Raw genomic sequence first — 13216 nt, 5'->3', positions numbered from 1 at the left:
TATGTCTTGAGTGCCATTCCTCATTCTAACTCTTCTTATCACTTCCAGGGAGCCTGCTGATGTTATGTTTTCTGTTTTTCTTTTATGTGCTACACTGTGATTTAGGATGAGAAGCAACGAATTGAGGCCCTTGGAGGTTGTGTGGTCTGGTTTGGTGCCTGGAGAGTGAATGGAAGTCTGTCTGTCTCAAGAGCTATTGGTAAGAAATTATTTTACTCATTATGGCTTTTTAGTATGCGCTGAGAACACTGAGGAACTACAGACAATACAATTCCCATTATGAAAGAACTCATGGTACCACTTAAACAGTAATTAAAGGATATCTCTCTTATTTTTTAATTACTGATTCATATCCTTTTGTTGGTGGAGGCTTATGTTTAAATTCTATTATCAAAATGAAAAAACAAACCAAAATCTAAGCTCACAGGGCCTATAGGTCTGCTGTCTCTTGATGCAGTCACAGGTTTCCCTGAAACTCAGGAAATTGGCAAGGGGCCAGAGATTACATCTTTTTCCTCATGAAGACTCACCTATGACAATTCAATTTAAAAAAAAAACTTATTTGCCTTAAAATTTTCCTTTTTATTTTTATTCTGCCATATTCTAAGATACTGCAATTGTTGCTCTTAGTGAATGAAAATAAATTTTGACAAATTATTCTAATTTTTTGGAAAGTATGTTAGAATTATTTGGCATAAGGAAAACAAGAAAGAATTCCAGTAGCATTCCAGTTTAATGATACTAAGTTTTTTGGGGAACTTTAGAACCAGAACTGAAACACGAAGGTGTGCAGTTTATGAAGGATAAAATGTCATGATTTTCCAGATCTTTAAATTAATTTTAGAGTCAGCAGGTAAGCCTGGCCAACAATAACAATTACTCTTTGAGGTCTGTCTTGCTATCTGAAGCCATCACTAGATCATGAAAAGGCTTAATAAAAATGTAAATAATAAAGAGGTAACTCTTGGGAAAAAAAACCCAACAACTTTGTGCTTTTAGGTAGAAAATTCTTTTCAACTTTGTTTTTCATGGCAATCCATGGCATGGATAACCTTGGGGCTAGTTATTAGGAAACCTTTTAGGGTCCTACTCTACTGAACTCTTTGATCCTCTTGGGGATACAAAGTTTAAGTGAAATGGAACAGTCTCCCCCTAAGTCATATGGTTCATGGAGGAGGCAGATGGAAGAACCAGGTTGTATGTGGCTTTGGCTCACTTGGAGACCACATGCACTTAATTTGGGCTGTAGGCCTATAATTTTAGGCTTCTCACTTTAGTAAAATTGCTTAATACCACATGGCTAAACTCTTACTTATCTGTGTCACAACAGTGACTCTGACAATAGCCTACAATGTTCTTTAATATCTATTTTCTTATTTATAGATTTATAATAAATATTTATATTTTATATATATATAAATAAATATATTTATACTTATATTTATAATACAAAATTATTTTTAAAAGAATCCTACTTGTCTCAATTTTCTTTCAACTGATATTCATACTCATTTTCAAGGCTACAGTGACAAATGCCAGTCTCCCTAGGAACTGGGCACAGGGATAGGATAAATACAATTTATACATAATCTTCCAATCTTATTTTAGTCATTAATATTAACCTTCTCCCATTCCAAGGCTGTTAAGAAGAGTTAAAAGGATTCTCTGAGTTTCACCTCCCTCTCTGCCTACTCTTTGGTAGAGGTGTTAACAAGCTGTTGAAGGCCCCAAATGTGGGGAGCAGCAAGTAAGAGAGAGGAAATGCACTTCTTTATAACTACTGTTAGTAAAGGATTCTAGAATAAAAAGCCCAAAGGAAAAAATATCTCTTTTATAGAATATATTGCTGGATTAAATCTATTTGATTACAGAAATATCAGAAGTCCTGTTAATCATCTTCAGATATATTGACATTTGTTAAAGAAACCAACCTACTGAAAAGGATATGGAAGGAAGTTAAGTCAAGTAAGGAATTAGAAATGTATCTCTCCTTAGTCTTAAATGAATGATACATGATTACTAAGGTTTTTCTAGATTAGGGAAAAACATTTCCCCCAAAAAAATCTGAACATATTTGTATCTTCAGAAATGCAATCCTTTTCAAGTGTCTCTTCCTTATGAGTATTTCAGACATAGGAGGCTGACAAGGGCATGTTGGGTTTCCATAGTAGATGGAGGGGGTAGTTTGAAGATAAAAGCTACTTCTATCATAAAATGAATTCATGCCCTCCTACCAAGTTTGGGGGCGAAATGTCATGAATTTGACACACCCCACACAAGAGCAGGTGAAAAGCCAGAATCTTGGCAGTTTTTGCCAGTCACAGATCTTTTCATGCTTCATTCCAAAGTAACATTTGCAGTAGCCCTTTAACTGAAGCACTAAAATGAGAATTTGGGAACAGCGTGAGTCAGATCACATGTATTTTTAGAGCTGGAGTTCAGCAAATGATAATGATAATCATACAGTCAGGTACAGTAGGGGGTGATGAATTTCAGAAGAGATCGATAGAGGCCATTAAAGTTCCATGACTGGGAGTTTTAATGAGAGCAAAGAGACAACTAGATACCATAGTCTTCTGAAAAGTGAAGTGATGTCTTCAAAACAAGAAGATTCTGGCTACTGGATATTGTAGTATTATTGGAGGAAGAGTCCAAATAATAATAATAATAGTTATAGCTATAACAGCTAATAGATATATAGCACTTACTATGTGCCAGCTGTTTTCTCATTTAATCCTCACAACAAAACTGCAAGACAGGTACTATCATTATCTCCATTAAGAAACTAAGGCAAATAGACATTAAATGATTTGCCCAGAATCATATACAGTAAATATCTTGAGGTCAGATCTAAACTCATTTTTCTGACCCAGGCCCAGCATTCAGTCTATGGTGTCACAGGGAGGGGATCTGGCCCGGCTTGTAGGCCTGAAAAAAAGAAAGAGGTGATTTTGAGAAATATTGGGTCAGAAGAAGTAGGATGGGGCAGTGGCTTCAAGGTAAAGATGACTTAAGTATCTTTAAGTATCTAACAGTTGGGGATCGGAGGGTATAATTAGTGCTAATAATAGTAAAGAATTTAAAAAGGTTTAGGGGAATAAGGATTTATATGGTAATGCTCTAAATGAATTCGATCTCATTATATGATAGCATGGTATAGTGAAACCACAGGGTTGGATTAAAAATTCTTTCCACTTTAACAGTACCTATATTTAACAAATATTTATTGGGCATCTCTGGCATATAAAACATTATTCTAAATACCATTCATTTTTGGTGTTAAAAGTAGCAAAGTAGACATATTTCTTGCAATACATGAAACTGTCAAAGGTATGAGAAGTTAAAGCTGGGAACAAATTTGGCAGCTGTGCACACAATACAGATGATGACTAAGACCGGTGAATGGATCAATCAGTGGTTTGAGGGAATTAGAGTAGGTCGAGCCTTAAGGAATAATCAAATTAATAATGGAAAAGCAACAAATCAATGATTTCTATACAGACAAAAGAGCATTACTCAATTTATTAATGACTCAAAGATGGGTAGGCTAGCTAATGCAACACACAAAACAGGCTTGAGATCCAAAATATATCTTGATAGGGTAGAACAATGGGTGTGTTCTAATGAATATTTTAATAGAAATAAACAAAATCTTACAACTTACATTAAAGGAAACGATTTCAAAAAAGATAGAAGAGAATTTAATTGTGATTTATGTATCTTGGGAATTTTGCAAAGCTGCAGATTTATTATAAATTAGCAGTATAAAGCAATTGCTGAGAATGTTTGTTATTGGGATTTTAAGCCTTGTTAGTAGTTATATAGTATCTAGGGCCAGGGAGTCAATAGTCATATTTTACTCTGCCCTAATAAGAAGTTATAGTGACCTACTTAATAGTATTGTGTTCAGTTCTGGGTGCCATGCTGTAAGAAAAAAAAAATCCACTTCAGAAAAAGATATATTAGGCCCAGACAGTTAAATGTTTATATTATAAATATTTGAAGGGTTTCAGTGGATTGCAAGTTCCAAGTGAATCACTAATACAAAATGGAAAGCAAAAAAGGGCTGTTGAAAAGTAATCAAACTAAGAAAATAAAGATGTTCATCCTTCATGGGCTGTCACATGGAGACTTGTTTTCTTGAGAATGTCTAGAAGCTGTTCAGAATCATCATGGAACTTGAAACTATGCCATATGAGGACAGCCTCTAATCTTAGGGAGAAACAAACATAGGGACACATCACAGCTGTATTCAAATAAATGGCTAATTTCTGGATTAAGGAGTAGATTTGTTCTATGTGGCTCTAGTAAGAATGAGCAATGGGTGAAAATTATGGGGAAGCAGATTTTGGCTCGATGTAATCAAGAACTTCTTAAGGGCTAAAGCTATCCAACGATGGAATAGGGATGAGTTTTTGCCACTGGAAATGTTTAAGTGAGGTAAGATGGCAGGAATGGATGTCTGAAGGGATTCCTGCATGTGGCGTATTATCTCTCAGGTTCTATGAAATTGGATGAATGGATGTCATGATGTAGCTTATCACTGACATTAAGGATCTTATAAGGAAGAGAAGTGTTTTGCCTTCCTCTACCTTATGGTTCTCTCAAGTCTTCAAAACTATGTGGAAAGAATCTTGCTTTGGGACTGTGAGATCTGGATTGTACTTCCACTCTACCACCACTTGTAAGATCTTACGTCATTCATTCTATGAGCATTTGTTAAGCACTTATTTGTGTAAAAGAACCTTACATTCTAATGGGGTAGACAACATAAAAATAAATAGGACCAATTAAGTCCTAAACAGTGTGAAATTCACATTGAATATTTATTTTCATTGGGCTAGAATTACCATACTATGTGTAATTATAATTTCAAATAGGCCAAACTCAAATACATGCAAACTTTTCAAGGGACTCACTTTAGAGAATTAATTTATTTCCATTAAAAGAAAGCTAGCCATACATATAATACATACATACATACAGAATAGATGGAAGGAAATCTTAAAGGGGAAAGACATTAGCTGAAGCAGCTAGGATATAGAAACTGGCATTTTGAGCTCAGCCTTGAAGGAAGTCAAGGATTATGGAGATTAGGAGAGAGAGCATTCCAAGAATGGGGGATGACCTAGTATAAAGGTATTGGGGGGGGACAAAGGGGGGAATAAAAGGGTGGGGGGAGTGGGGGGTGGAGATAAGAGTAAATTATACAGTAGGGATGGATTGTAAGATATATGAAGGAATGCAAAAATTAAGAAAAGGTAGAAAAGAGTCAAGTTGTCAAGTTTTAAATGTCAAAGAACTTTTTTTTCATCTTGGAGCTAATAGGAAACCACTAGAATTGGGGATAAGAAAGTAGGGAGGGCTGATGTGGTAAGAACTATCATAGGCAGTTAAATACCTTAAACTGTCTGGGTCAGTTTTTCCACCCATAAAATGAGGAAATTGGACTAAAGTTCCTTCTAGTTCTAAAATTCCTCCCGGTCCAGGTACTGTGGTATACAGGTATACAGATGATGACAAACATCTGTTTCATAGATCAATGTAATAAAATACTTTGAAGGTATTTTATAAAATCTCTTTAAGGCTACATTCATTATCATATTACTAGAGAATCATTTAGTGTGGCCCACGTAATTGTCTCTTGCTGTATCAGGACAAACTAAAACCTGACCCTTCCGTATCTGCTTTTTAATTCCCACAGGAGATGCTGAGCATAAGCCATATATCTGTGGGGATGCAGACTCTGCCTCCACTGTTTTAGATGGGTCTGAAGACTACCTCATTTTAGCTTGTGACGGCTTCTATGATACCGTGAACCCCGATGAGGCAGTGAAGGTCGTGGCTGACCACCTGAAGGAAAATAATGGAGACAGTAGCATGGTTGCCCACAAATTGGTAGCATCAGCTCGTGATGCTGGGTCAAGTGACAATATCACTGTCATTGTGGTGTTCCTGAGGGATATGAACAAAGCTATAAATGTTAGTGAGGAATCAGACTGGACAGAGAACTCTTTTCAAGGAGGTCAAGAAGATGGCGGGGATGATAAGGAAAATCATGGAGAAAGCAAACGCCCCTGGCCTCAGCACCAGTGCTCGGCACCCGCAGATCTAGGCTATGATGGGCGAGTGGATTCATTCACTGATAGAACTAGCTTGAGCACAGGGTCCCAAATCAATGTGCTTGAAGATGCAGGCTACCTAGATCTCACACAAATAGAAGCAAGCAAACCTCAGAGTGCCAAATTTTGGTCACCCGTTGAAATGTTTGGTCTTACAGTACCAAAGAAAGCAAATCTTGTTAATGATATAATAATGGAGAAAGAATCAGTCCGGTCTTCAGTGCATGAACAGCATAATGCTGGAGAATACCCTGCTTATCTTAATTTGGGTTCAACATACAGAATGGAGAGTTTGTCTCCAGTCTTTTCTAGGTTGGAAAATGAACAGGAAAATAACCCCCCGGGAAAGAGAGCTTCTAGTTTCTCTCATTTACGCCACTATTATGCAAAGAGACGGCATGGATTCAGGCTCAAACCAAAGTTTCATACGTTTCTCTTTGCTCACGAGCCTTCCCACAAAGCAGGCACAACTAGCCTGTCTTCACTTATTCGAAGTGGGAATAGAAATAGGAGGTCGGTAAGAAGTTCCCTGACATGGAGACAAAATGCTTACAAAAAGTACAATGAGATTCTAATGGGGATGCTTAGAAACACTAATTGTATACCATATGCAGACATTCCCTGGAGCAGTAAAATATAACTCTTCTTTAAAATAGGTTAGATACCTCTCCCCCACACACACATCCCTAATAAAACAGTATCATCAATATAGAAAACAAGATGGGCATTTCAGAAACATGAAGTATATCATTTTATGAGTTATGAAAAGCTCAGTTCTTGTGTGTAAATAATCTCTAGGAAATTTTAAAGTGTTTCAATCTTAAAAATACTAGTGATTCTACTCCCTAAATTACACAATGAATCCATGTGTGCACCCACACCTCTTAACACACACACCTCCTTGTATCGCTGGTGGAAAATGACTTAGTTGGTTCATTTGATTAGATGCAGTCAGGAAACAGTTTTGATCTGGCAGAAATGTCTGTGGAGCAATATGTGTGTGTGTGTGTGTGCGTGCGTGTGTGTGCGTGTATGTGTGTGTATATATATGGATGTGTGTATATATACATTTATGTATTTATACACACATATATTTACATATATATGAAGAGAACCTAATTTAGAACTGTCAAATTTAGCACAGAAGATGTTCCCCAGAGTCAGGGTTCATTTCTGGGTTTTATTATTTTTTTTTAATCAATATCTTCCCAGGGAAAGAACTCTAGGAAAATATCCACTCTGTAGGTAAAAGATTAAAAGCCATATGGATTTTAATGGAGCACACAGGAAGTGGGAGTCTAATATAAAATCTCCCCTTTTCAAACTCAGATTGAAATACAGTTAGGCATAAAAGCTGAACATGAAAACTCTTTCATAGTTTAAAAAAAAAAAATGTTTCCTGTGGGGCTTTTCAGAATCTTTTTTGGTGCTTTTTTTTTTTTTTTGGAGTTTTTATGATTACTTTTGTCAACTGATTTTTAATCTGTGACTTTAGTGAACTCCTTTTTCATTGGACTTTCAACTCAGGAGTCAAAAGGAATCAGTTCTGTCAAGATACTATAAAGGTAAAAAATATGCCAGTACTGAATTGACAGGGAAAGTTAAATGTTAAAAATATCATGTTACCCCAATCTAATAATTTATGTTACTTGTTCAAATGTTTTGGTTTGTAAATAGTAAAGGCATTTCTAAAATGAAAGTTTTAGAGAATGAAAAAGCATGTATTCCCTACACATCTAAAGAAACTGAAGTATTAGGAACTTTTTCTCTAGCTGCTAACAGGCTGAAAACAGTTTAAAATGAACCTGATGCTAAGCATTGAGGAAGGAGAATGAATAAACAAAATTTTTAACTGGATGGTTATAAATTCAGTGGAACTTTGCTACTATGCAGAGGTAAGGAGTGGAGATTTCTCAGTCTGTTAACATCAATCTTGAATTCAAATTCTTGTTTTGTTTTGTTTTATTTAAGGCCCTGGTTATTAGTGGGGTTTATATATTTACAAGTTGGCATAATAACCTCAGGATAATTAAAGGAAATAACAAGGAATCAAATATAGAAATTATATTTACCCAACCGAGTTATAGATATTCACAACTAAAGACCCATTGTCTAGTGTTATGTAGTTAGCTCTTGATGATTAATCACTAATAATCATCAGAATAATGTAATGGTGGTGACCAAGTTGTAGGGATTCCAAGAATCATTTTTGTGGGATATTGAAATGGTGGTAGTTTCAAATTTTATCTTCCTAATTATGTGTTTACATATTAAAGTTTCTTTACATTTATATTTCCTGAGCACATAATGGAAGGTACAAATTTAAATATACACATATATATCACAGATAATACAGAAAAAGTTGACTCTAGCATTTTAACAGTACCTGTGAGTGGATTAACATAAGCATGTCGTTAAATGTACAGATTTTATTTTCTAAATATCTGGATTCTTAAGTAGAAATAAGACTTGTATCCTATTGATTTTGGATTTATTCCTTCTTATAGATGTATGAAGGATTATAGGATTGGAAAACAATGAATAAATAGATCTCTGAATGTAGCACAGAAGTCCTTTACTCATTCTTCAGGGTACAAGTTCATGTGTTTTGGACATCAGAAGATCTCCTATCTGTCAAGTTTTGAAGCCTCATATATCATTGTTAATATCCTATTAGGTATAGTTAGTTTCAAAACACTTAAGGAAACTTAAGTCAGAGGCAGAGGGATTTTCTTTACCCTTTCTATTCTCTTCTCAAACTGGACAATAAGCTTGAGGTAGGTAGTCTGAAAATCTCTAAATTTAATAATGTAATCCCTTTAATTAAGTGTACTAAAAGATAAGTCCATCTTTGATCAGAATAACTAGGTTAAGCTTATTGGGTTGAGAAGAAAGGAGGGCGGGGAGAGACACATAATAGAACTTCTTCCTAGTGTGCAGAAAGATTGACTTGGCACTGGAATGAGTAGTCACCACATCTGTTTAAGGGTCTGGTTTTCTAGATCTAAGCAAATATTTCTCATATAACTAACCCTTTAGAAATAAATCAACAGTAGTTCCAGTGTGATCAAGGTATAAACCAATACTGTAAAAAATAGCAAGTGTTCATATTTTCACCACATGCATATTTATAGAGTAGTTAGGAACCATTTGTAAGGTAAGTCCTTTAAAATTCTATAATACATATTAAAGTAGTGGTTATTGGTCTGATTTATGCTGCTCTAGCTACACACTAGACAAAAAGCAGTGCTTTGTGAGATGCAGTGTTTTAATCTTCATGCCACTGGTAATAGGAAGTAGTTCTCTTCAGTTCACACTCCTGTGCCCTTATTTGCTGCTTGCTGACGTAAGCAATAAGAACCCCTCTAATGGTATCTAAACGTTTTTGTATCCACATAGTTAATGACAGTGTATTTGGTGACAGTGTAAAAATACTAGACAGATTAAAAAAGTATCTATAGAATATATTTATTAATTGTTAATGCTGAAGTTTAGTCTGTGAATTATGTGTTTTGTATCTTTACTCATCATGTAATTTTGGTGGTGGTGAAATTTGTACAACCAATTCTTAAAAGAGCTGCAGTATCCCTTTTGCAATTTAACATAGTTTGCATCAGTTTCAGTTTACTGGCCAAACAGGCTTGAAAATGAACGCGAGGTAGTTTAAAAAAAAAAAAAGTTGTTTTTTTCTTTTAATAAAAACTCTGTTTAGGAAACAGTCTTCAGGCCCCTATCCTGAAGTTATTGAAAACTCCTTATAAGCTTTTCACTGTGAGTTTCAAAGGGATTCAATTCCCAATTTAATGATTTTGTTTTGAATTTTAGATGCGCAGTTTTGAGGAATATCTGAAGTTTGGTAACATTACAGCCCCAAACCCTGGTGCTGTTATTCCCATTTAGATTTGCACTAAAAAGGTGGGTGGAAACTCACATGTAAATATCTTTTCTTTACCTAGAAGTGCCATCCATTGTCCTTGAAAGTAATGAAACAAAAAAGTTATTAACTGCCATTGATCAATACTGATTCAATTAGCCAGGGTATCCTGAAATGCAACAGACCTTTTCCAAGGACAATGTCAAAGCTGAGTTTAACTTTGACCACATTTATAGTGGTGTGTTGTCAACACTGCATTTTCATAAGCTCCACTCCATTGTTGGAACACTGTGTGTCAGTGAGATAAACATGATGCAGAGAAGTTCAGTGTTAACAGAGATAACTGCTATGGTTCACATGCTTCCTCCTCCAGCAAAGGTTTATTGATGAAGCTTCATGAGGAAGACTGATCAAAATTACCAGTTATCTTTAACCCAATTTGTTCATTCAGCACTAACCTAGGCAAGGTCAAGAAAGGGGATACTACAGCTTTGTTTGTACCTATAATTTAGGGAAATCTTTCTTTGGATCCTAACTGCACCAGGAAGAAAACAGTTTTCTCCCCTTGTGTGCTATAATCTATAGGAAGGATAAACACCCACCTTTTGTTCTTTGACTTGTGTAAAAGTTGACATTCTTTTTCAGAGCTAGTAGCAAAACAACATAATCCTAGAGCTGCCCAGCAATGCAACTGATTATCCAGGGAAAAGATAACTTTAGCTTAAAAGGGACCAGGCAACTATTTCCATGTTTTCCTAGAACTGCATTTAGTTTCCATTTGTAAGACTATTTATCTTACTAATTAGGAGATATGAAACACGATAGGGAACCCTGGTTGACACAGCTGTCGTCCTTGAAAAAGAAATCCTCATATTAAAACTTTTGATGTTTTGTGTTAGATACCCACAGATGTGTTATTGTCAACTCTTACACAGGGTGCTTTTTGGTGACAGACATGCTGTATTCTCTTGTTCATGACATTTCTCTGCAACGAATTCTCTGTGGAGTGAATCAGTTGAAGCAAATGATTTTCTTAAAAAGTTTAACTTTTCAATTTGCAAACTTGCTCTACAGCTCACTTGTGAGTTCAGTTGTAATCATGTATTAAGTCACTCATATTTTATTTATTAAAGCTGTTCATTCAATAAGAACTATGTTGAAATTTTGCCAGTATCTTAATAAAACACAGCAATTTAAAATAACTTCTCCCTTGTGTTTTTATTCCAAGGAAGGTTCAATTTCTACTGCTGAGAATAGTTAAGATTTCTCCAACATGGAAAATTGGCAATTTGGAAGCCAACTGGATAGTTTAATTTCATGGAGATTTTTTTTTTCTTTACTTAGATGCACCATCCTTTCTTTTTGAAAGTCATAATGGAGATAACACTTAAAAAAACAAAAGCTTTTCTTGCAGTACTATGTGAATGAAATGAGAAAAAGTTTTTTGTGTATTATCAAAAAGCTCCAGCCCACAACTAAACAGTATTAGTTCTTTTCCTGTTAAATTTGAGAGATGAGCCTCACAAAGCACATTATTCTTTTTTAATCTAGTCCTAAACCCGAAATTACAGAGTTACATGTCATATAGCATACTGATGTTTTAGGTGTTTTCCCCAGAAAACTCAACAGATAACTGCTCTATAGTTTTTGACTGCTATTTTTCCAAGAATCTGTTGTCATCTACTGGAAATATCACATACATATCAACATTGTTAAAAATAACATTCTCAGTTCTTCTGAATTAGCATGAAGATTATGAAAATATGCTAAGCCAGATAGATAGGGCTTGTCTTTAAAAAAAAAAAAAAAAGAATTTTAATATTACTTTAATGAAGACAACATGCAATAAGGAAATAGAAATTCCCCTGCTTTGCTAATCAATTTGTTCTGGGTTAAAGAAGGGCCATGTACAGAGCAGAGGCAAAACTGCAATTAACCACCAATGATAGCTGTAGTATTTTTTTTTTAAAGCCTTTTTATTATCAGGGTAAAGACATAATATCCAGAACTACCATCAGTAGTATCATCTCTGAAGATGGATGACATAACATAACATTTGTTATACAGCTGATCTGAGACTAGTAAATGACATAATCTGTTGGTACATTTCCACATTGAAAATGCTACAATTGGGTTGTCTTAAGTTTACACTCCAAGACCAAAAGCTAAAGGCTATCTTAGAATAAGGCTTAGATTTTTTTCCTGGGAACTAGATACTGACAACAATGTCTAGCTTCTCTTTAATATATACTGGGAGTATTATCTTAGAGTCCATCTGCTTAGGTTTTCTTTTCTACTCACCAAATAAATATAAGCCCACCTCTTCCTTCTTTTTAACCAGAACACACACAAGGAAAAGTGAAGGTAAGTCAAGGTTAAGGGCTTGTGTGAAGCCTGTTAGAACAGTAGAAAAGAGATGTATGTATGCAGGAGAAGTGGGAAAGGGTACACAAAAGTCATGATTATATTCAAATATTCAGCAGAGAAGGTTGCAAGTAAAATAGATAGAAAAAGGTAAATTAGGATCTTTTTTGGAAGTATCTGTCTGCTACCTCTTATCACCTGCTACCCTTATCACCATGTTTCAAATCAGTGTCACAGTCAATCTCAAAACTTAAACAAAACTAGACATCATTGCTTTAAGCCAATAGTCAAGTCTTGAAAGGGTTAGATATTAAAGCATAATATAAGAAATATATTATGAATATATTTGAATATGAACAATGAATATTTTGAAAAGAGGTGTTTTGCTGCTCTAAGTTATTTAGCTCCTCTGGGAAAATTTCTTCAAAATGACATTATTCAGTCCAAAAGACCCAAACTGTTATTATAAAAAGAGCATATGTACAATGTATAAGTGAACCAAACTAGGTGCAATAACAGATAGCTAGCATTTCTTAAAAGCTGTTAACTAAGTTACTTTTTTAATCAAGATCACTTGGTCTGAGTCAGTGTTATGATATGACACATAGCTAAAGCTAGAAGGTTCTTTGTAACTTTTGCATTTAACATAAAATTATTAAAGAATTGCACTTCTATTTCATTCAAGAGAGCACTCTTTTGTTATGTAAATGTTATGTAGACAGGGGCTTTAATACATGTGGTATTATCTTACCACATAAATAACATTTAAAATATGTCACTGATATTTCTAGCCAATTGCCTACAGTTCTTTTGAGAATGCAGAAACACATTATACCTTTCCAGATTGGCTGTAATT

The 13216-nt window shown here is 34.9% G+C and overlaps 1 protein-coding gene across 1 annotated transcript in view; it reads left to right on the top strand.

The window, feature by feature from the left end:
- Window positions 1–11198, top strand: part of PPM1E (protein phosphatase, Mg2+/Mn2+ dependent 1E) — a 203654-nt gene extending 192456 nt beyond the window's left edge. Inside the window, exons 6-7 of the mRNA XM_051994154.1 lie at window positions 106–199; window positions 5705–11198. Coding sequence (XP_051850114.1) covers window positions 106–199; window positions 5705–6762 — 1152 coding nt within the window. The 3' untranslated portion in view covers window positions 6763–11198. The remainder of the gene's footprint in view (window positions 1–105; window positions 200–5704) is intronic.
- The last annotated feature ends 2018 nt before the right edge of the window (window positions 11199–13216 follow it).

Source organism: Antechinus flavipes, chromosome 4 (genome assembly GCF_016432865.1).
Source record: "Antechinus flavipes isolate AdamAnt ecotype Samford, QLD, Australia chromosome 4, AdamAnt_v2, whole genome shotgun sequence".
Classification (NCBI taxonomy): Eukaryota; Metazoa; Chordata; class Mammalia; order Dasyuromorphia; family Dasyuridae; genus Antechinus; species Antechinus flavipes.
This window is presented reverse-complemented; position numbering and strand designations above follow the sequence as displayed.